The 25177-nt window shown below is 45.2% G+C and overlaps 1 protein-coding gene across 4 annotated transcripts in view; it reads right to left on the bottom strand.

The window, feature by feature from the left end:
• Positions 1-25177, bottom strand: part of SAP130 (Sin3A associated protein 130) — a 1096728-nt gene that overhangs the window by 418459 nt on the left and 653092 nt on the right. For all 4 annotated transcript variants that reach the window (XM_069213674.1, XM_069213675.1, XM_069213676.1 and 1 more), the window contains exon 17: positions 6922-7170. In XM_069213674.1, the coding sequence (XP_069069775.1) occupies positions 6922-7170 (249 nt within the window). The remainder of the gene's footprint in view (positions 1-6921; positions 7171-25177) is intronic.

Below are 25177 nucleotides of genomic sequence, written 5' to 3'. Positions count from 1 at the left end.
GGTGTTGTCCGTGAGCACCTGTACCAGCCTCACCATTATAAATGGAAGGAAAGCTTTTAATGCCAAGTGGACGGTCCTCAGCTCAAGAAGGTTGGCATGGAGCCTGGTCTATGCCAGAGACCACCCTAGAAGTGAAGCATCAGCCACCACTGTCAGTTCTGGAAGGAGAGGGGTTCGCCACTGACCCAATAGCGGTCCAGTAACCACCACTGCAGATATTTTGTAGCTTCCTCTGAAATCTTAGTGTGGTTGGAGAGGTCCCTTTGATTGTGGGCCCACTTAAGAGCTCAGATCCCACTGAACAGCTGCATATGCCACCTGGTGTGGTCGACTAGCAGTATTCAGGAGGCCATCAAGCGCCGCAGTCCGAGTTGACCTCACTGAAATCCAGGACCAAGGCTGAAAGTTAGGCTCATAGCCTGGATGTCCTGGGCTCTCTTTCCTGGGAGCAAAAGCAGTAGACAAACGTGTCTCGAATGGCTCTAATGAAGGGAAGCGTTTGAGGGGTCAGGTGTTAATTTGGCATGTTGATAGTGAACCCACAAAGATGAGATTGAGGTCGTCATCTGTAGGTGGTGGATGACTGTGTGGGATGAGCCTGCATTCAACAGCCAGTGGTCAAGGTAGGGGGAAGCCTGGGATCCCTGACCTCCCAATATGTTCTGCTACCAGTGCAATAACCTTTGTGAACATCAGAACACCTCTAGTGAAACCAAAGGGGAGCATAGCAAACTGGAAATGCTCCCGTCCCACCACAAACTGCAGGTAGCACCGATGGGACTGCAGGACAGGTGTATGGAAATATGCATCTTGCAGGTCCAAAGCCACCTTCAAGGGTCGAGGCAGACAGGACCTGAGCCAATCCGAGCATTCTGAAATCCTCCTTCTGGAGTATTGAGCATGTGCAGGCCTAAAAAATGGGCAAAGACCTCCTTCCTTCTTGGACACCAGAAAGTGGTAGGAATAACAACTATGCTCTACTTCTGGCACAGGACGCTCTCGATAGCCCCTATGGCCAAAAGGGACTTACTCTTTCTGCTGCAACATGGAAAGATAGTCCTCAGGCAGTTGTTGAGGTGATAACAGAATGTGTGGCGGAGTAGAGAAGAAGGGTAGAGCATAGCCTTTTCGTACAATTTGCAGGATCCACCTGTCTGATCTTATGGCTTGCCAAATTGGCAAGAATCATTGGACCCTGCCTCCTACCGTGTTGGCTGTGCTCCACTGAGGATATGCTAAACCAGTTTGGCAGGTAGGGCTGCACGGAAGGATAGTGGACTGGGCAGCCCGTTGACCTTGAGCACAGAGGCGGCGGGCTCCATGGCAGCAAAACTGTTGAGTTTTGTGCTGAGGTTGGATTGGCTCGCAATATAGGGTACCTCTGCTGAAGCCACAAAAGGAAGTTAGGGGGTAATGCAGCTGGCAAGGTGGGGACAGATAAATCCAAGGAGTATGCAGTGACCTTGCTCTTTTTGAACCGCTTCATTGTCCATTAACAGGCAAATATCATCAAATGACACATACATGAGAGACGACTGGACATTGTCTGAAAAACCAGTGATGACAGCCAAGCGTGGCAGTGACAATGGTGCTGGTGCCAATGGCCCACCAAATGGAATCAGTGGTGTTCAAGGCACAACAAATTAAGGACTTCGCTAGGTTGCGACTGTCCTCTATGGCCTGAGTGAGGTCAGGTTGAAGATCTTCAGGGACAGATGGGAGGAGTTGAGCCACAGAGTCCCAAAGGGTGTAAGAATAGTGTAAAAGGAGGCAGCCTCCATTCACTAACCTGAGTGCCAAGCTGGTAGATTAAAAAAAAACCCTCTTCCAAAAAGTCTTCACACGTTTCAATTCCATATCAGGGGAGTACTTGGGAATGCGTTGGGATTAGTCTTGTTAGCAGATGCCTGCATCACCAAGCTTTCAGGGGAGATGTTCGGAGATAGAAATTCAGGTTCAAATTGGTTGATGACTGGGGGATCAAGAGCAAGGTTTAGCCCATGTCCTCAACAATGTATTCATAAGGGCCTTGTTAAATGGTAAGAGGGACTCAAGTTGATGTCTGCCCTGAGTGAAGAACCTCTGTCAGTACATTGGTCTTGACCTCCAAAGTGGGCCCTAGGCATAACCATGGTGTAGGAATTACTTGCCTCTGTGGCAAGGCCAGAGGGTGACAGGAGACCAGATTCAGTGGAGGTAGCAAGACCACTAACCTGCAGTCTGTCATACCAATTCTCCTCGTGATAAGTTTGGCCAATCTCATCACCAGCATTGTAACAGTAATTGGAATCTGTGTCACACGTGGCATGCAGAATGTGCTGAAGATCAAGTTGGGGAAATTGAGGCTCAATGGTGGCCAGGCACAACTACAATAACGGTTGCACCAGCGCAGACTCTGACCAAGAGGATAAGTGGGGCTTCGTCTTCTGATATCAACATGCTGAGAAGCAGAGAAGTCGAGAGTGGAGCCTGAGGCCCAGTTATAGGCTTGGAGGGTGCGGTGTGCGACAGGGGCAAACCCGCAGGTGGTAACCCAACTGGAGAACCTATCGGCTCTGTAGGGCCCACAGGTGGGCCAGAGGGGAGTCAGCAAGGAGCCAAAGAGTCTGAGCATGGCTGTGTAAATCTGATCGGTTTAGGAGTGGTGGGCAGCCTGAGAAAATCAGGCTGTGCCAGAATTAGTTGCAGGATCTGCTCCAAAGTTGAATGACTGAGTGTGAAATTGAGATTTAAGGTGCCACCCCATGCCTTTCCAGGGGAGTATGTGGTTAGAAAAGGCCAAGCTCGGCTTAGGCCTGTGTTTTTTCTTTGAATAACCGGAAGATTTGGATCTTAAGGAAGATCAACCCCTGGAACGAAGCCGATGACTTCTGGATCTCGAACAGGACCAGGACCGAAACTTCGACTTGGACCAGTCTTCTTGCAGAGTCTTCTGGTGCTCTGCAATGTAGTGTTTTGCCTTACAGTCTTGAATGACCTTTGGATTCATCAACAGTCACTATTGTGAGCTGTGGCTTGACCCCAGGTACCACAGGCAAATTTGATGGGGATCTCTCTCAGACTTTTGCTTGCATCAGTCCTACCATAGCTTAAAATTATTCTTTTTGGGTGGTGAAATGTCCCTTGCACACTATAATACACATTTTTTGAGCAAGGTATGAATCTCAAAGAGATGAGGTAGAGCCGGATCTGCATCTGGTGGTGCAGAAAGAAAGGAACTGACCTCAGCGTGCAGGAGTGGTGCCTACATGGGCTTTGCAAGTTATTTTCGAAGCAGAATGAGTCAGTGCAGAGCCACCACGTACCAGTACACAGAGGTAATGCTGAAACGTTTCTGGATCTAGTCCGACGCCTGGGGAATGTTTCAGAAGGTGAAGAATCTTCAGCTAGAATTCTCTATCAGAATGTATTTTTATTTGACATCTTTAAGAAAAAAAATAAACATTATATTAGCTTCAGTAAATGTATCTGGTAGATAGGCAAATGAGAAATGTTGAGAGAAATTACTCCCCGGAAATCCTGCACAAGGAGAGTTAATTCTATGTTTAGGGCTGTGAGAAATTGGGTCGTTGTTGACTGGGGTATGAGCTCTGGTCAAGAAACAGCCACAATAATCCCTTGCAGGGTGAACCATAAAAAGTCACTAAATTAACCTGTCCTTAACCTTGGGTAGCTTGGCTCAAACAGCAGTAAGGCTAAACTCAGAGGCAATGAGTTAAGTATTTATGCAGCACACAAACAGCAATATAGTGAAAACACAATAAATATCCCAACCAATTTAGAAAAATAGAGTAAATTTTAATAAATTTGTTGACATCAAAACCATCAATATCCAATTAGTAGAACCGGAGTTGTGTTTTTTTTTTTTAATGTTTAAGTTTCAAAATAGCAAGTACTCCGTTTTGGAAAATTGCCACCTGGGCCCCTTTAACACCACAACCAAGGGTCTAGGAGTAGATGGAGGCCTCTTGGAGGTTCAAGACTCACTCAACCTGGGCCCAGGTGCAGGTTCAAGATGGTGGAAGCTTCTTTTGTCCCTCTGGCTCTGAACAGGAGGCCAGCTAAACTAGTCCTTGAAGTCCAGGCTTCAAGTAAAAGAGCAGTCCTTCCAGCTACAGCAGCAGTCTGGTATAGTGCACAGCAGGCCACAGCAGCAGGCAGTCCACAGAATCCTTTCGCAGGTCCAGTAGTGAACTGACAAGTGGGCCTGAGAGCCCTATTTGTATACCCTGGATCTGTAAGTTGGAAGATGTTTCCAGAAGGGTTCTTTAAAGTTCCAGGAGTTTCCTGACTCCCCTGATCTGTCTCCTAGCTGGTTGCACTGCCAAAACAGAGCCCAGCCTAGTCAAGTGCAAGTGGGGATGTACTTAGCTCCACCTCCCATGAGGTCAGTTAATGGTCCATTCAGGATCTGCTAATCCCACTATTGTGTGACTATATCGGGTGAATACACAAAGTCACAACTGTCAGTTACACCCAGTCATGTGACTTAAGACAGGCTGCAGGTATAGAGGGACAACGAAAGAAAACTACCAACTTTCTATAAGCGGGATTCTCAAACTTCTAATGATAAATTTGACTTTACCATTAAAGAGGGTTTATCATAACACATTCATAGATACCAAACATGGCATATCGACCACCTCTAGATTAGGAATCACAGCTTATTAAGTATTGTAAGGAATCTCCAATGTTATCCTATGGGAGGAGTAAACCTCACAGTAGTGAAAAATTAATTTGGGAGTGTCCACTACTAGGACATGTAAAAGATAAGTGTACATGTCCTGCCTTTTAATTACACAGCACCCTGCCCAATGGGCTACCTAGCGCCTACCTTAGGAGTGCCTTATATGTAACAAAGGGAGAGTTTAAGGCTTGGGAAGAGGTTTTAAATGCCAAGTCGACATGGCAGTGGGACACTGCCTTCAGATAACAATTTGTTTAAAAAAATGAGGCAAAACCCAATAACCCTTGGACCTGGGTACATAAACAATAGGAACAATATATGGTCAAAAGGCGGAAGTATGCCTAGACTTCCACGTCAAAATTGATTTCTCAAAGAAAGGAACTACATTTATTCCATCCAGTATCCTTAAATTAATTCATATTTTATTACTTTACCAAGTCATTCACTACAATCTTTTAATTCAATCACAAATTTCTTATGGTTATTGTAAGTCCTAGGTGCTCCCAAACATAAAAACACAGTGAAAGTGAATATTGTGATGCAAGAAAGGGCCAGTGTTATATACAATATATACAGAAAACGTGGTTAAAAATAAATTATGAGCTTCCAAAAGGCTCCTTCAATCCAGGAGTCCTGAGGTCACTAGATTATTTAACATCAATCCACAATGAATTTTTGTTGACGTTTCGACCCTATATGTAGACATAAATCAAAAGTGGGTCATCATCAGGACTGGAAATCTCTCTATTTTGGTAGCACCTATCAATTCTGATTTGTCTAATTTATCCTATATATTTCTTGATAATGGTTGGCAGAATTATTGGTCATCTTCAGTGGTCAGTGACATCAATCACAATTCTTTGCAAATGCAGTCTTGTTAAAAAACGCCATATCTTTGCAGTCTCCACCATGTGTTAGAGACTCCCCGTCAGTTCATCACTCTGTATATTTCGGTTTGTAGCGACAGTAGTGACAGATTTTAAATTCTCGACCTTTCTTAATTTCCTTCGGCCGCGCCGGAAGACGCCAAACTGCAAGGTTTCACTTAGGCGTCTTCCGTTCAGGTAGGAAGGTTGTTCAGGTAACAATGGCAAGGCTTGGGACATGTTTTAAAGTCCTACTTAATTGGGTGGCACAGTAGGTGCTGCAGGCTCACTGGTAGAATTTAATTTACATGCCTTGGGTATATGGTATACCACTCAAAAAGGGATGTATATGTGTGTATATATATATATATATATATATATATATACACATACATATATATATATATATACACACACACACACACACACACACACACACCAATCAAATTATGTTTAAGAAAGTGAATAAAAGCATGTTAGCACTGGATAGCAGTGGTAAAGTGCAGAGTCCTAAAGCCAACAAGCAAAAATCCAGCAAAAAAGGAGGAGGAAGGCAAAATGTTTGGGGTGATCCTGTAAAGAGGAACATTTCCAACAAGGGCTATCAATGAAGAACCCATGATTGATACGTTAGGCCCAGAATGTGTAAGCTGAGTGAAAGAATGTAGGCAAACAATTGGAGCTTGTTTCACTTATGGAAGGGCTCATAAGCTGGGAGAGATTGATATGCATCTATGAGAACGATTGAGAAAAACTGTACGTCCAGTATACAATTGTATGGCAATTAACAACAATGACTTCGCAATGACTATTTAAGCCTTTCATTTAATTCCAATTCTTTGTTAACCAAAGCCCTGGGGAACAAATGTAACCTCTACCGGCCTTGTTTCAGTAAAATATATTTAAAGAAAATATACATGAAAAAACTGCTATGGCATGAACTTTAGTATTGTTGAAGGAGCAGAGGATCATCGGGACCCACTTGAGGCCTTGCTTCTCTTGAGTCAAGGATCCTTCCAACACTTAATGAATAGCATATTAAACATTCACTTGTCTCTCTCTACGTGCATGCTTCTCTCACAATAAAGGTAAAGACTCAGATTTTAAATTATTCCTAGACAATCAAATGTGGAAATACTTAAATATTTATCAATTCAAAAATAGTTTTATTTGCTGAACACATTAAATTTGTGTTTTTCAGTAGACTGCACTTTTAAATGGAGGCAAGGTGCAGCTATAAACAGTATTTCAAAATCATATCGGATTAACTGTGTTTAGAACAGAAAATAATTAACATAAATACACTTCAGCCAATACTTATTTTTCCAACACAACTGTTGAAAGTGGGGGATATTCTGCTGTATTTACCTATGTACTCCTTGGGTGGAGAGCATCTCTTCTCTACCTTCAACATGTTTTTATTGGTGCTGATCTTCTCTTCATCCGTGCTAGTGGCCTCCATCATGTCACCCTCCTCTGTAGAAATGATGTGCTGCTGTTTGCGTGGCTTCTTGCGTGGTGATGCACTATGAGCCAAATCCCCTAATGGTGCTGTTAGGTTGTTGGCCAAAAAAGAGAGGGATGAGGGGACAGACTGTGGCGGCAAAGGAGGAACCGCTAGGAGTGAAAAGGATACAATGAGAGAAAAGAAACACTCAGCTTAGTATGAATAATTTAGAATAGGCTTTCCACAACACAAAACTGTTACGTCCCATGCATGATGTCATGCTACATCCATTAAGCATTTTGTCTCAACTCCTTACTTTCAAAGTGTTTTTTAATTTGGTCTGTATAGTGCCTTCAGAAAGTAATGATTTCATAATACATTTGCTAAAATTCGTTACCAATGGACGTTATCCTAACGCAGATAAATCATCTACTGAAATATCACAGAGCATAAAGAGGTGTTTTAGTAAATTTAACTACTAATAGGCTGCCAGTACTGTAAAGATCAGAAGCGCAAAGCCAGGCAGGATTATTTGCTGGAAACAACACTAATCCACCAAGAAAAAAAGCAAAGGTTAGCCTAAATCAAATCAGTCTCATTTATCCACCTCGGAGACACAAATATGTTGTGCAAAGACAGACCAATAAAAAAAACAAGTTACATACCCTTTAAGAACAATTTTTCCAGTGTAGGTTAGTTTCATAGGTTAAAATGATTGAATCATCACAAACATCAAGCTAGGGGTACCTTACAATAGCAGTAAACAATTAAATGCCTGAAAGACTGCACAGTGTATGTTTAGTATCACATTCATATAATTGAAAATTGCCCCAACTTGAACCAATAAAGGGATCAGTGCTCTGAACGAACTCCACTTTACGGTACACACAATAGCTCACTTTTCAAACCACAAGTCTCAAAGTTTAACAGCCAAGAGAACCCCTGTCTTGTGGTGCTGAGAGGACTTCATATAACAGAGGTTCCGATGCCGTGAAGCTGTACTTACAAGTAATTAACAAGCTTCAGCACAGGCTCATTCATAGGTTCACATGCATGAATCAAAGATGCAATCAGTACAATAATACCATTAGAAATACAAACAATGTATACAGTGAACACTGGGAAAGAGGGTCATCTTAACGGATCAGGTTGTGAATGACCAACATACACCACTTATTAGCTCTGAAATTCTGCTTCCAAACAGTAGAGTCTCATCAAAATTTGTCAATATTTCCATGTGGCTGTTCTGAAAAATTCCACAAGCACTTCTGTGTGGCAAGCCAATGTCTCAACGACAACCCTCAGTGGATAAGCAGTCAACAAGGGGCAGCAAGTTCTTTTAAAAAAAATATATTCTTCAGCTGCAAACAGTACACCTTACTACGAATCCACAGCACAAGACATTGCGATGAAAATGAAGTTTCACCAACATGGGTTGTGAGGAAATGGGTGTATAATATGGTATGGTTGTGCATCCTCACTGTGTAATCCTTCCCAACCCCTTTAGGACCAGTAGGTTTTGTTTGTGAAACCCTTAACTCAACCATAGGAAGCTGTGGCTCTGAGCAGGAAGGCTTACACGAAGGAACAGGTGTGAATCATTTGAACAGCAACAAATATTTATGTATTTTAGACACCAAAATGAAAAGATCCACCACAAGGTTCTGGAGATACAGAATTTACAAGGTCCACTAAATAAGCACTTAGCGAACAAGCATTTGCAAATGCAATGCATTTGCCACTCAAACTTTTTCAAGAAAAACTAAGTATCAAAGCAGTTACTACCAATTTCTTTAGGTGACCAACTCTGGCAGGGAACCAGTCAAGGGAACCAGTAAGGTCCTCAGAAACAGCTACCTGGGAAGGAGAAGCAGTCTTCAGTCACATCCAGGTGGTTTTATCCTCTTTCTATAGGTTCTTAAGGAAGTAGTCATGATGCAAGAGATAGAGGATGCTGAAGATGCTACAGGATGCTGGTCATGCGGTTGACAGGGATCTTTCTGTGACTACCCCAAGGTCCAAGAACTTGCTGAAGCGTTCCTGGCCACAGAGGTCAGTGGCTAATGGACGTCTGCCAGGACTACTAGTCTTTCGGTATCCTGTTACTTCAAAATTCTTTCTTGGATGGTAACTTGTCTTCTGGGCAATCAAGCTGCACTCGGATGACTCTCCCAGGTCAGCAGGCTCGGGTGCAACTTTGAGGGTCGGGTTATGCTTCAGTCTCTGGTGTTGTACAGCAGTGAGTGGTGGTAATGCAAAGATGTTGGCTACCAATTTGCCCCAGCAGGTTTCTTTAGTTGTTATGGTTGTGTGCTGCAAACAGGAGGTCAGCCAACTGACTCTTGGAGTCTCTTGCTTCACGTGGCTTGGGAAACTACTTAACCATGAGCAGGACTCAGCAGGCACAGTCCATTAACGTTTGCTAGCACTAAGTTCAGTCCACATCGATGTAGTCTCTATTCGCCATAGCCGTGGTGCAGTAGGGCAATCCTCCTTCGGCCCTCTTCTCCAGTCTTGAGATCTGACTTATCGGTGCCTTTTTATGGCTCAAAAATGCACTTATTTTAGGATGTGATGGGTAGCCAATGGACTACCAGGTTCCCTCCTTCCGGATGACCAGTTCCTCTACAGTGTGGCATGTGGCAATCCAATATGGCAGAATACAGAGCTCCCTAGACCAACCCAGAGGTGTGGCTACACACACAGGTTTGCCAACTGGTTTCCCCTCTCCTTCCCAAGGGGAGGGGAAAAGGTTCAGGCAGTTAAGCTCACCTTTTGGGCTAACACCCACGAGGCTTCCTGACAGGCAAAGGTAACACCTCTCTTCCACGCAGACTTCTACTGTCTCCTTTCCTGTGAGTTGTTTGCATGTCTCCCTAGGAGGGCAAACAACTGTGTCAGGGACATATCCCTTTTTGCAACAGTTAATGGGCATAGGGGATTTAAGGCAACAAAGTGGCAACTGTATAAAATATGTTACATTCGTTTTGATCTGGACATTAAGTGAGGCTTAATGTAACATGTTTGATAACTCACAGAATCTACTACAGTAGTCCAAGTGAAAGGTTAGCAAAGCTGCTGGGGCAGCCTGCTACTCTACACTCTCCGATGGGGCTACTAGCAATTTCCACAGTAAAAATGCCAATTGCAGGTTTTTACTGTTGAAACATGTAAAACCACATGCTATATACTTCTTAATGTAAAGCACCCTGACTTAGGACTATCTAGGCCTACCATAGGGGTAATTTACATATATAAAAGATGGAAGACTTACTCTTGCCATTACTTCAAATAGCAAAGTCGATTTAGCAGTTCAAAACTGCCCTTCCAGTCTGCAGTGGCAGACTAAGCCATGTTTTACCTTTCTCACACCCAGGGTGGCACAGCCAGAGCTGCAATCCCTGGCGTGACCCTCTTATCAACAGTTCCTGGGTACCATATACCAGGGAAATACAAACAAGTTACTTTATGCCAAATAAGTATCAGACAATCAAACACACACTTTAAGATCAGGGCACAGGCATGGAGGTCTGGTTAACATGCCTCAGTACACTCTCAGTCAAAAAAACTGCATTATCAGGCCAAAACGTTGGGGGTGACCATAGGAAAAGAGGTATTTCCTTATATGGGCATACTGTCACATGTGTAAGACATGAATGAGGCAGTATGTCATACTTGACTAAGTCTAAGGCACCTATAGGTGAATAGCATCTCTCCACAATACTACCTTACACTAAGGTACATGTTTCATGTTTAAGAGCTGAATTAGATGTTAGGGTGTGCAGTTCGACAAAAATAGGAAGTCATCAATGTACATATCTTAGGAAGCAATCCTAGTAACACACTGTAGTAAAATTTACATAAGTTTGTTGAGGCCTTGCAATCCACTTACAATCAAGCGCAGTCAACTGCTTCTCAGAGGCAGTGATTTGTTGCAGGTTGTCAGGGTCCAATGCCTGCTGCCATGGCTGCCTTGTGGTTTTGTGACAACATTTCTGTGGTGCTTACTGCTTCATTTGCTGCTACCTCTTTCTGATTTTACCCCCTATACTCCAAGTGGATTTCCCAAGTGGACACCACTGCACATACATTGCTTTTACACAGAGTTGCTTGACACATTTGAACTTGGTTATTTTCTGTCTGTCTTTTTGCAGAACTTTTTTCATCACATTACTGGTTCTGTTAGTTGTTGGTTTTTGGCTGGGTTAACAGTCAAAACAACTATTTGACATCTCTTTGGAAACAGGACATCAGCCGTTGGGAAGAAGGCATAAGCATGACTGAGAATCTCAGTAAGTATGGTATACTGACCGAACCAGCTGAAGATCTGAGGTCCAGGATAGGTCCGAGCGAGCTGTATTTTTTGGGTATGAGGAAGTAGAGTAAGAAAATTCCCATTCCCGCTGATTGTGGGGAACTGGCTCGATTGCACCCATTTGAAGGAGCGCCTGAACCTCTTCCTGTAGCAGAAGCTGATAGCTGCTGCTTAGTGTCTGCTTACATGGACATACATCCGTAGTTCTAAGCAATATCCATATTGAACTATGCCTAGTAACCAATTTGTCTGTGGTGACTTCCTGCCAACAGGCTAGAAAATCTTGAAGCCCGCTCCCGACTAGTGTTAGATGATTAGATGGAAGGCAAAGGGAGACACTGCCTCCTTTATACCTGCTCCTCGTCAGCATTTCTATTTACCACTCTAGAAAATCCATTTAGTGTCCAAAGATGGTAGCTGTGAGGAAATGGGATGTATTATATAGTGCAATTGTCTGACCTCGCCGTGTAATACACTTACTAACCCCTTTAGCACTCTTAGGTTTAGTTTGTCAAACCTTCAGCTCAACCCTGAGTAGCTGTGGCTCTGACCAGCATGGCTTAAGCAAAAGAACAACTAACGCATTTAAGCAGCACCAAAACAACTGAATAGGAAATCAACAAGACACCAAAGAAGTCTGACACTAATGTATAAAAATACACAATTTTAGACACCACAACAAAAAAGATCCACTAGAGGGGTCTATAAATATAGAATTTTAAGGTACAGTAAAACAAGGTATTTTCATTCAACTGCAAACAAGCATTGGCAAAAAAAAAAAAAAAAACATTTAGAAACTTTTTGTAATGCAGTCACTTGGAGTTACTTTATCTGACCAACTCAAGTAGTGAGCCAGTCAGGGGGAGCAGCTAGATCCTCAGAAACAGTTACCTCATTAGGTGAAGCAGTCTTTGGTTATTAACAGACACTTTTATCCTTTGCAGGGCTTTCTACGTATGTGGCCCTGAAGCAACAAGTAAAGGATGTTGAAGATGCTCAAAAGGATGCTGTGGGTGTGATGCGGTCAACGGGGGTCTTATTGCAACTAGCTCCTCGGGCCATGAAGCAATAAGGTGCTCCTGGTCACATACCTGATGTCCCTCGAAGTCCTCTGGGTGCTGGCAAAGGTCCAGTCGCCACTGGACAACCAGCTGCCCAGCACTGTGGTCAAGGGCCAATAGTTTGGGGGTCAATATCTCTACCCCCAGAGGATCCAGCTTCACTTTGGCGAGACTCTCAGATTCAGCGAACCCAGGTGCAACATTTGTGCACCAGGACCAAGGGCCAGATGTACGAAAGGATTTTACCCATTCTGTGTCTATGGGAAAAAGCTTTCGTACATATGGCCCCTAGACCCTGGTGCTGCATTGTGGGGAGCAGACTTTTTATGTAGTGTACCAAAATGAAGTAAACTATGTAAAAGGTCCAGACGTTTTTTATTGGCTTACAGGGCTTAATTTAATAATACAGAATGCCCTCTTTTTGGTAGTGTGGGCGAGGAGTTTAGGCATATCAGATGATAGTGTTAAGTATTTGTGGTACACATACAGTCAATTAATGAGACACTCAAGAAGAAACTCAAGACCAATTTAGAAAAATAAGATCAATTTAATACTAATTTAAACACAAAGATCTTCCGGTTCAGGTAAGTACTTTTTGAGTTAGCAATACTTAAAAATACAGAAAATACAGCAGACACATTTGAGGCATGAGCCTTGGACATGGTAATATTATCCTTTGGGAGAAAACTACACTGCATAGCATCACTTGCAAACCACTTATAGGACTATTCTTCTGGACTTGAGATAAGTAGGGGCCAAGGTCCAAGAGAGCACCAACATTTTAAGTTTACCTGTCCTGGTGGGTACGGGTGCAGAGATGCTTTCGGCCGTGGTAGCCTTGAACACTACATGCTACAGTAAAAGGGGAAAAGTACCTGTAATAAAAGGCTGCAAATGGGAACTGGAGGAATATAGGAAGCTGGCACTTTATATGATATATCAAAATAAGATGGAGCATGCAAAGAGTCCAGGGGTTCCCTAACTAGTGGACAACGGCTTGCTCAAGCAATCCTAAGGTGCTCTTTTTAGAGGGTAGTGTGGTTGAGTAGTCTTACACTTGCCTGGGCTTTGTTGGCCCACTTCACCTCGGGCTAGGTGGCATGGGCGCAGGGGTGCTTCCTGGTGTCGGCTTTTTGTCATCCTGAGTCCTCTCACATCTCTTGGGGTGCCTGCAAGAAGGGAAGCTCTGTCTACATCAGTCAGCACAACCTAGCGCTAGGACTGAACTGAGAAGTGGACAAACCTCTCTGAATACTAAATTTCTCGCCTGTCCCCATAGCAGCCTTTTGGTCATACCAGAGCTTCTGGAGCTCTTGGCTGGCCTAAAGATTTTTGGATGTCTTCTCCATGTACTCAGCCATACTTAAACATAGGCCAAGGATTTAGTCCACAATGTGTTGCCTGGGGTCTTTGAAAGGCCTCTCCCAGCCTTTCCTCACTAGACACAGTGGTCCCCTTACAGGATGACAAAACAAGATCAAAGGGTGAAAACCTACTCCCTTCTGTGGCACCTCTCTGTAGGTGAAAAAGCAAGCATGGTAACTGGATAACCCACCTCCTTTTGCATTTTTCAGGGAGTCTTCCAATCATACTTTTCATGGTTTGGTTGAATCTTTCAACTAAACCATTTCTTTGTGGGTGATAACGGGTGGGAAACTTATACGTCACTCCATAATCATTCCACATTGCCTTGAGGTATGCAGAAATTAAGTTACTACCTCTGTCTGATACCACCTACTTATGGGAAGCCCACTCTTGTAAAGATGCTGAGTAGGGCCCTAGCAACTGCAGGAGCAGTGGTAGTCCTAAGGCGGATACCTTCAGGGTACCTGGAGGAATAATCCACTACCACCAGTATAAATCTGTTCCTTGATGCTGTTGAGGGGTCTAGGGGGCCCTCAACATCAACCTCTACCCTTTCAAAAGGAACCAAAATCATTTAGTGCCCACCTGCCTTGCCACTCACTTGACAGGTGACACCGGAGTCACAAAACTCCCTCGCCTTCTGGGACATACCTGGCCAGTGGAAGTGAGGTACAAACCTACTCCAAGTCTTGGTCTAGCCAAGATGCCCAGCAAAGGGGATCTCAGAAGCCAAAGTGAGCAGGAACTCAGGCTACATCTGAGGCACTACCACTCCCCTGGTGGACCCAGGTTTGGGGTCTCTGGCGTCAGTATACAGGAGTCCCTCCTCCCAATAGGCTCTGTGGGAGCCACTGACATCTACTTTTCCCTGGTCAGCAGCCTGCTGTCTCAGGCTCAAGAGTGGGACAGGACCTCTGTCCCTGGCACAGCTCTTTCCTGGAGGGTCCCCCTGGGCCCAGGAGCTATGCTGTGTAAGGCCCAAGTATCTGGGGCTCAGTTCCCTCAACAGCTGGCAGGTCTTCTCCCAGAGGAGAGGGGACCTGAGCTTGGGGCTGCTCAGAAGCTGGCTTACCAGTTTTCCTGCCTTTTCTCTTGGAGGGCTGGGACATTAATTCAGGCTCCAGCAACGTTTTTCACCCTGGGTCTGGCAATGTGCTATGTTTTTCACCCCCCCTCCCCATTCAGTTATACCCAGCAGAGGAGCTTGAGTCTTTCTTTCGACCTCAGCCCATGCTGTGGATTCCAGATCATTCCTGAGCAGACAAGCTATAAGAACTGCAGAGGATACCACCACCTTCTTCTGGCCAGTAACCCCTCCCACTGTGGGGACACCATTGCCATGGCATGGGCCTTACCTTGGCTGGCAGCATTGATGTTCTGCAGATATCAGTTTTTAAGTCACCATGGGGACAATTGACCTGTATCACTTTTTGCTTTAACTCTAATTCCAACAATATGAGGCTGTTGTCTCTCCAGATTATTGGGACAGGCAACTACATCCATGCCACCCTCAGAGACTAAAGTTGCTTCCATGAGCTCTCTGACATGGTCAGGGCCCACCTGGGATCCCATCTGGAGACTTACCACTGTGGCAGGAGCTGCAGGTGCAGTAGGGAGATTTTGTTTGGGAGAGGCAGGGTGTCCAGTGCGGTGCCCACTGGCTTTGCAATAAATGCACCAAGACTTCTCAGGGTCCCAATTCCTACTCTGGGACCCACCCCTGGCCTGTGTCTTGTCTAGGGGCCCACTCTCCTAATCAGGTTTGTAGGGCCTTTAGAAGACAGTTTTTTATCCTTAGACTGGTCACAATCTTTCTCTTGGAGAGGTGGGGGGTGGCTTAGAAACCCCTTTCTTTGGCCATTGCCACCATTAGTTGTCTTGGATACCCCTAGTCTTACCCCAGTGGTCTGTCTTCTTTCCCGATTCTTGGAGTGATATTGGACCTAGACCTAACAGGTAATGCTGCAATTTTTCAGAATGAAAATGTCACTTACCCAGTGTACATCTGTTCGTGGCATCAGTCGCTGAAGATTCACATGTTGTGCATAGCCCGCCATCTGGTGTTGGGTCGGAGTGTTACAAGTTGTTTTTCTTCGAAGAAGTCTTTCGAGTCACGGGACCGAGTGACTCCTCCTCTTTGTCTCCATTGCGCATGGGCGTCGACTCCATCTTCGATTGTTTTCCCCGCAGAGGGTGAGGTAGGAGTTGTGTTGTAGTAACAGTGCCCATGCAATGGAGTGACTAAGTATGTACCTATAAAAGGTTTAAATAATATATTTACAAATGTACAAAGCTTAAGCTAACTTCCGAACTGCTACAGGCTCCCGGGGAGGCGGGTGGGCACATGTGAATCTCCAGCGACTGATGCCACGAACAGATGTACACTGGGTAAGTGACATTTTCAGTTCGATGGCATCTGTCGCTGGAGATACACATGTTGTGCATAGACTAGTAAGCAGTTATCTCCCCAAAAGCGGTGGCTCAGCCTGTAGGAGTGGAAGTAGTTTGAAATAAGGTTCTTAACACGGCTTGACCTACTGTGGCTTGTTGTGCGGATAGCACGTCTATACAGTAGTGCTTGGTGAACGTGTGAGGCATAGACCATGTGGCTGCCTTACATATTTCGTTCATTGGAATATTTCCTAGAAAGGCCATGGTAGCACCTTTCTTTCTGGTTGAGTGTGCCCTTGGTGTAATGGGCAGCTGTCGTTTTGCTTTAAGGTAGCAGATTTGGATGCACTTAACTATCCATCTGGCTATACCTTGTTTTGATATTGGGTTTCCTGCATGAGGTTTTTGGAATGCAATAAATAGTTGTTTAGTTTTCCTGATGTTTTTTGTTCTGTCAATGTAGTACATTAATGCTCTTTTGACATCTAATGTATGTAGTGCCCTCTCAGCTACGGAATCTGGCTGTGGGAAGAACACTGGTAGTTCTACCGTTTGATTTAGGTGGAACGGTGAAATAACCTTTGGTAAAAATTTAGGATTAGTCCTTAGGACTACCTTATTTTTGTGTAGTTGGATAAAAGGTTCTTGTATTGTAAACGCTTGAATTTCGCTTACTCTTCGTAGAGATGTGATGGCGATGAGAAATGCAACTTTCCAGGTTAGGAACTGTATTTCGCAAGAGTGCATGGGTTCGAAAGGTGGACCCATGAGTCTTGTTAGGACGACATTGAGGTTCCATGAAGGAACAGGTGGTGTCCTTGGTGGTATAATTCTTTTAAGGCCTTCCATAAATGCTTTAATGACTGGTATCCTATATAGTGAAGTTGAATAGGTAATCTGCAGGTATGCAGATATTGCCGCAAGGTGTATTTTAATGGAAGAGAAAGCTAGGTTAGATTTTTGTAAGTGTAGTAAGTAACCCACTACATCCCTTGGAGATGCGTGTAATGGTTGGATCTGATTATGATGGCAGTAGCAAACAAACCTCTTCCATTTGCTTGCATAGCAGTGCCTAGTGGATGGTTTTCTGGCTTGCTTTATGACTTCCATACATTCTTGGGTAAGTTGTAAGTGTCCGAATTCTAGGATTTCAGGAGCCAGATTGCTAGATTCAGCGATGCTGGATCTGGATGCCTGATCTGTTGGTTGTGTTGTGTTAACAGATCTGGCCTGTTGGGCAATTTGATGTGGTGTACTACTGATAGGTCTAGCAGTGTTGTGTACCAGGGTTGCCTTGCCCAAGTTGGTGCTATCAATATGAGTTTGAGTTTGTTTTGACTCAATTTGTTTACCAGATAAGGAAGGAGAGGGAGAGGGGGAAAAGCGTATGCAAATATCCCTGACCAGTTCATCCATAGGGCATTGCCCTGGGACTGCCTGTGTGGGTATCTGGATGCGAAGTTTTGGCATGTTGCGTTCTCTTTTGTTGCAAACAAGTCTATTTGAGGCGTTCCCCAAAGTCTGAAGTAAGTGTTTAGAATTTGGGGGTGAATTTCCCATTCGTGGACCTGTTGGTGATCTCGAGAGAGATTGTCTGCAAGTTGATTCTGGATCCCTGGAATAAACTATGCTATTAGGTGAATGTGGTTGTGAATTGCCCATCGCCATATCTTCTGTGCTAGAAGGTTCAACTGCGTTGAGTGTGTCCCCCCCTGTTTGTTTAGATAATACATTGTTGTCATGTTGTCTGTTTTGACAAGAATGTATTTGTGAGTTATGATTGGTTGGAAAACCTTTAGTGCTTGTAAAACTGCTAGCAGTTCTAGGTGATTTATATGCAGTTTTGTTTGATGAACGTTCCATTGTCCTTGTATGCTGTGTTGATCGAGGTGTGCTCCCCACCCCGTCATGGAAGCATCTGTTGTTATTACGTAATGTGGCACTGGGTCTTGGAAAGGCCGCCCTTTGTTTAAATTTATACTGTTCCACCATAGAAGCGAGAGATATGTTTGGCGATCTATCAACACCAGATCTAGAAGGTGACCCTGTGCTTGTGACCATTGTGATGCTAGGCACTGTTGTAAGGGCCTCATGTGCAGTCTTGCGTTCGGGACAATGGCTATGCATGAGGACATCATGCCTAGGAGTTGTAATATCATTTTTGCTTGTACTTTTTGTGTTGGGTACATGCGTCGTATGATATTGTTGAAATTTTGAATTCTTTGTGGACTTGGAGTGGCTAGTCCTTTTGTTGTGTCTATTATGGCTCCTAGGTATTGTTGTACCTTGCACGGCAGAATGTGGGATTTTGCAAAGTTGACGGTGAAACCGAGTTTGTAGAGGTTTTGTATGACCTGATTTGTGTGGTGTGAGCACCTTGTCAGTGAGTTGGTCTTGATTAGCCAGTCGTCTAGATACGGGAATACGTGTATTTGCTGCCTTCTGATGTGTGCAGCCACTACTGCTAGACATTTTGTAAAGACTCTTGGTGCGGTTGTTAAACCAAACGGCAATACTTTGAATTGGTAATGTATTCCTTTGAATACAAACCTTAGGTATTTCCTGTGCGATTGATGTATTGGTATATGGAAATACGCGTCTTTGAGGTCTAAGGTTGTCATGTAGTCCTGCAGTTTTAGCAATGGTAACACTTCTTGTAGCGTGACCATGTGAAAGTGTTCTGATTTGATGTAGGTGTTTAGTATTCTGAGGTCTAGGATTGGTCTCAGTGTTCGGTCCTTTTTTGGTATTAAGAAGTAGAGTGAATAAACTCCTGTGTTTATTTGTGACTTTGGTACTAGTTCGATTGCATTCTTTTGCAATAATGCTTGGACTTCTATTTCTAGAAGGTCGGAATGTTGTTTCGATAAATTCTGTGCTTTTGGTGGTATGTTTGGAGGGATTTGTAGAAATTCTATGCAATAACCATGTTGGATAATTGCTAAGACCCAAGTGTCTGTAGTTATTTCTTTCCATGCTTGGTAGTAATGACCTATTCTTCCCCCCACTGGTGTTGTGTGGAGGGGATGAGTGACATTTGAGTCACTGCTTGGTTGTAGGGGTTTTGGGGCTTTGAAATTTTCCCCTATTCCTAGGGAATTGTCCCCCTCTATATTGGCCCCGAAAGCCTCCCCTGTACTGTCCCTGGTAGCTGGACGGTGTTGCCTGTGAGGTGCTGGCTTGTGTGGCCTGACCCCGAAACCCCCCTCTAAAGGTTGTCTTGCGGAAGGTGCTGTAAGTGCCTCTGCTCTGCGGGGAGTAGAGTGCGCCCATGGCTTTAGCAGTGTCAGTGTCCTTTTTCAGTTTCTCAATTGCCGTGTCCACCTCTGGTCCGAACAGTTGTTTCTCATTGAAGGGCATATTGAGCACTGCCTGCTGTATCTCTGGTTTAAAACCAGACGTTCGTAGCCATGCGTGCCTTCTTATAGTCACAGATGTGTTAATTGTTCTCGCAGCTGTGTCCGCTGCGTCCATAGAGGAGCGTATCTGATTATTAGATATGTTCTGTCCTTCCTCAACCACCTGTTTCGCCCTCTTTTGTAGTTCCTTGGGTAGATGCTCAATGAGGTGTTGCATCTCGTCCCAATGGGCTCTGTCATAGTGCGCAAGTAGTGCTTGAGAGTTAGCGATGCGCCACTGGTTTGCAGCTTGTACTGCGACTCTCTTTCCGGCTGCATCGAACTTGCGGCTCTCTTTATCTGGGGGTGGTGCATCCCCAGATGTGTGGGAGTTGTCTCTCTTGCGAGCTGCTCCTACTACGACAGAATCTGGTGGCAGCTGTGTGGTGATGAAAACAGGGTCTGTGGGAGGCGCTTTGTATTTCTTTTCAACCCTTGGTGTGATTGCCCTACTCTTGACCGGCTCCTTGAAGATTTCCTTTGCGTGCCGAAGCATTCCTGGGAGCATAGGCAGGCTTTGGTAGGAGCTGTGGGTGGATGAGAGGGTGTTGAATAAGAAGTTATCCTCGACTGGTTCTGAGTGGAGGTTTACGTTGTGGAACTCTGCCGCTCTAGCCACCACTTGTGAATAAGCTGTGCTGTCTTGTGGTGGTGAGGGCTTTGTGGGATACGCCTCTGGACTGTTGTCCGACACTGGGGCGTCGTATAAGTCCCAAGCGTCTTGGTCCTGGTCACCTTGGCTCACGGTGGTGTGAGCCGGGGAATGTGATGGAGTTTGTGCTGGCGAAACGTTAGTTACAGGTGGAGGAGAGGGTGGCGGAGTTACCTTTTTCACCATTTTTGTTTGTGGTGCTTGGTCTGTCTGAAACTCCAGTCTCCTTTTTCTCCTAATAGGGGGAAGGGTGCTTATTTTCCCTGTTCCTTCCTGTATGAAAATACGTTTCTGCGTATGGTCCACTTCGGTGGATTGCAACTCTTCCTCAAATCTGTGCTTTCGCATCTGAGAGGACAAGGACTGCTCCTCTGAATAGGAACCGGTAACTGGGTCGGTTGCGTGTCTTTTCGGCACCGAAACCCTGTCTGTATTCTTTTTCGGCTCCGAGGTGACCTTCTTCTTTTTTAGAGTCAATACCTCTCGGCGTCGATCTTCCTCGGTGCCGCTGTCTCGGCGTCGAGCCGTTTCGGCACCGCTATCTCGGCGTCGATCCTTTTCAGCAGCACTTTCTCGGTCCCGAGAAGGCTGCGTGCCGGTGTCTCGACCGGAGTCAGACGATCTCGGCACTGTGTCGGCCTTTTTCGGTGCCGATGGTCGGTCACCGAATTTATGGGTCGAGCCATGGCCTGGTGGCAGTGGCATCCCCTGGGCCTTGTCACTTTTCTTTTGTTTCTTCGACGTCTTACTCACAGTTCTTTGATCGTCGAATTCCTCGGAGTCCGATTCGTGGATCGAGAAGGTTTCTTCTTCCTCTTGTTCCTCGAACTCTCGGTGAGCTGTCGGCGTGGACGCCATCTGAAGTCTCCTGGCTCGATGGTCACGAAGTGTCTTTCGGGACCGGAACGCACGACAGGCCTCGCAAGTCTCTTCACTGTGCTCAGGCGACAGGCACAGGTTACAGACCAAATGCTGGTCTGTATACGGGTACTTGTTATGGCATTTGGGACAGAAACGGAACGGGGTCCGTTCCATCAGCGTTGTTGTACACGCGGTCGGGCCGACCAGGCCCCGACGGGGGATCGAAAGCTACCCCGAAGGGCACCGGAGCTCTTCAATCTTCGATGCGGTGTCGATTCTATCCAAGCCGATCCCGAACGCAACAATACCGACGTAATCTTCCGATAGTTAGCTAACTTTCTGATCCGAAACTCGGAGCGACAGGAACACGTCCGAACCCGATGGCGGAAAGAAAACAATCGAAGATGGAGTCGACGCCCATGCGCAATGGAGACAAAGAGGAGGAGTCACTCGGTCCCGTGACTCGAAAGACTTCTTCGAAGAAAAACAACTTGTAACACTCCGACCCAACACCAGATGGCGGGCTATGCACAACATGTGTATCTCCAGCGACAGATGCCATCGAACACACAGTTACTTAACTGATGCTCTGTCAAAATAAGGTTATAAAGCCCATAATAGTCTTGCACCTGGTTCCCTTTCAACCAACCACCTAAAGTTTTGACTGAGAAGTCAACAAAATCTACTCAGGACTGCCTAGAGGTTTTTTTCTAGTCTCCCTGACCCCGATCCTGTACTCAACTGTGGTGAGTCCAAAGCCCTCAATCACGATATCTTTCATGTGGTCATGGGAATTAGCATCTGTTCTAGTCAGTGTTAGGAGTCTAACCCTATATTTTCCTGAGAACAGCTCCACGATTAGAGACACCCAATACTTTTGGCTGAGTTTCCTCGTGGTACAAGCTCTCTTAAAGGCAGTGAACCACTTAGTGAAATCATCACCCTCTGAATATTTTGGGACAATCCCTTTGGGGAACTAAGGGTCAAAGGTTTCTTATGTCTCCCGATTTAAAAGTTTGCTGCCACCGGAGATGGCCCGAGGGCCATCTCGGCTCTCTCTTTTTCTATAGCTAAGAGTCTAGACTAACTCTATCCTCTTTGCTAGCTTCATTTGTTCAGCATCTTCACTGTCTCCATCCGATGGGGCACTATCTGAAGTAACGCCAGTAGTGTTCCTGTCATTGGAGTTGTGGAGGGATTCATCATCCTCTTCCACTTCCTCCTCACTCTCAGGAGGGGGTACTTTGCTTGCCGCAGCTGTATCAATTTCTGCTAGCAGCTGCTGCAGATGGGCCTTGTGGGCTTAGGAAGCATGGCAAGTTTCCATGCTTGGCAGAGGGGCCTGAAGTTGGGTAAAAGTAAGGTTTTTGTAGGGGGCCAGGTTGAGCTCCTGGGATGTACCTGCTGTCTCAGTCATGGTTGTAAAGAAGTTGGGACCTTTTTAGAACCTTAAAAAAATCTAAGTTAACTACTGAAAGGCTTAACTAAAGTATTCTAAACAGTTTGGACTGGGAGACTGGACACAAAGCACTGTTGCTATTTATAAACAATTTTTTTTAAAACTGAAGATCGGAAAAATGTATTCTAATTAAACACAATGTTGGATTCCTTAGGGGTATCACTTATTAACTGAGTAGTACAGCAAATGTCAATTAATGTGCCCCACCGCTGCACCACCAATATGGGAAGTTGGCTCTTTATATGATATATCAAAATGAGATACATTGTGCAAGGAGTCTAGGGATTCCTTTACAAGTGGACAAGGGCTTGCAATAGCAAACCTAATGTGCTCTTTTCAGGGGGTAGTATGATCAAGAAGCCTTAGGCTAATCAGAGAGGAGTGTTAGACATCTGCAAATACACAAGCCAATAAATGAGACAACTCAAGGAGATCAACACCAATTTACAAAAATAACAAATATCTTTGTATATGCTTAGGCACCAGAATCAATACGATCAGGTAAGTACGTTTTGCAAGAAAAATACTTTCAGGTTTCAAAAGTCAACAGTGCAGTTCTCAGAAACAGCAAGATTATTCTATGGAGAGAAAAAAGTACTGCATTCAGACATGATACAGCGACTTACAGGACCAATCTCCAGGACTTAAGGTAAGTATTGGACAAGGGTTGGGACCATAGCAACAGCTCCCACCGGGTAGCACTGGGGCAGCCTGGTGCAGGGGTGTAGTACAGCATCAGGTGCCCAAAGTTAGTCAATGGGGAACGGTCTGGTTGAAAAGAGGCTGCGGGTTTGGAAAGGGAGGGAGTTCAAGTCTTGAGATGCTCGGGACGGAGGGACACCTTTAGTTCTCTTCTCCATGCGTCAGGGGCGACCGATGCAGTGGTGTCCTAAGGCATCAAGTTTTTTCCACCAGGAGCACTCGTGGTTGAGGGGGCCTGCAGGCAGCGTTTTGTGAGTCCACAGTAGGCAAGTTCAAGGTGGGCTTTGTCTCTGGAGGGCTGCAGGACCACGTTGGCACCGCTGGCCCACTTCAACTCGGTCGCAGTGGTGCTTTCCGGTGTCCTCTAAGGTCTCTTGTGGTCCCTGCAAAATGCAGGGAAGCAGCTCCGCTGCTCCATCGGAGTTCCTGGGTCTTTGTTGAAGGCAGGCAGTCCTTCTAGCTCCTTGGAGGCACAGTAGGTTGCAGGACAAGTCGATTCTGGGACAAATTGGCAATGTTGGTAATGTCCCTTTTCGCAGGGTATCCCCAAACATTTTGCCTCTGATCTCCTGCTTTTGACTGTGTGCTGCATTTAGTTTTTGGTGGCTTTAAGACTCTGGGCACTTTAGCACTGCTGACCAGTGCTAAAGTGCAAGTGCTCCCTGACCAAATTTTATTGGTGACTGGTTTATCCATGATTAGCATAGTTGATTTACTAGTAATTCCCTAGTAAAGTGCACTGTGCGCGCCCAGGGCTGGCAAGACAAACGCTACTAGTGGGCCTGCAGCACTGATTGTGCCACCCACATGAGTAGCCCTGTAAACATGTTTCAGACCTGCCACTGCAGTGTCTGTGTGTGCAGTCTTGCACTGCTATTTCGACCTGGCAGGTACACCCACTTGCCAAGCCCATACCTTCCCTTTTACTACATGTAAGTCACCCCTTAAGTAGTCCCAAGGCAGCCCCATTGGCAGGGTACAATGTATTTAAAAGGTAGAACATATACCGATGTGCTTTACATGTTCTGATGGTGAAATACTGCCAAACTCTGTTTTCACCATTGCAAGGCCTATCTCTTCCATAGGCTAACATTGAGATTGCCTCGAAATAACTTGTAAGTGTAATTTGCCATTGGGTGAAGATAGAGATGTGGAGTTTGGGGTCTCTGGGCTCACAATTTAAAAATACATCATTTGGTGAAGTTGAGTACTAAATTGTAAGTTTGAAAATAAAAATTTCCCTGATTAACTATTCTGTTCCTTTGACTGTCTGCTGAAGACACGCCTGGGTCAGGATGACAGCTGGGCTGTTTGTCCATTCAATCTAGACAGTCAAACAAAGGGAGCGGAGGTGTGCCCTGCATATCCTGATGGCCCAATCACCAGGCTGATGCGTCTTCCTGAGCTAGAGAGGTCAGAGGAGCTGACACCTGCACCTGAATAGGGCTGTGCCTGTCCTCACACAAAGCAGTCTCCAACCCTCTGGAGTGTGTCTGGGGCGAGGGCAGAGAAAGGCAGTGTCTTGTTAACTAAAAAGACTTCTCTTTGAAGTTTACCTACTTCAAAGATAGAAATTGGTTGTAAGTATTGGACTTCTGACACCACAGTTAGAATACTTCTGGACTAAGAGCATTCCGCCAGGAACAAGAGCTGGATGCTGTAGGAAGGACTGCCACTCTGCCTGTTGCTTTGTTGTGCTTGCCCGCTACTTCTGTCCAGAGAGTGAAAGGACTGGACTTTGCTTTCTACATCCAAGGTTCTCCAAGGGCTTGAACTGGCCTTACCTCCTGTTAAGAAGTCGCATGGCCATCAAAAACTTCATATGCCAGCACCTGGATTCTCCTGCCAAGACTCCTGATTTGCCAAGTGGAGCCACATCCAGCCCTTGGGCCCTTGGGTATGAGTTCTGGTGCAACCCGGAAGAAACTGGTACATGGACTTCCAGAGAGACTTAGAAAATGGCGCCACTCCCG

The sequence above is a fragment of the Pleurodeles waltl genome, chromosome 11 (assembly GCF_031143425.1).
Source record: "Pleurodeles waltl isolate 20211129_DDA chromosome 11, aPleWal1.hap1.20221129, whole genome shotgun sequence".
Classification (NCBI taxonomy): Eukaryota; Metazoa; Chordata; class Amphibia; order Caudata; family Salamandridae; genus Pleurodeles; species Pleurodeles waltl.
The sequence above is the reverse complement of the archived record's forward strand: the minus strand, read 5'-3'. Positions and strand labels throughout refer to the sequence as shown.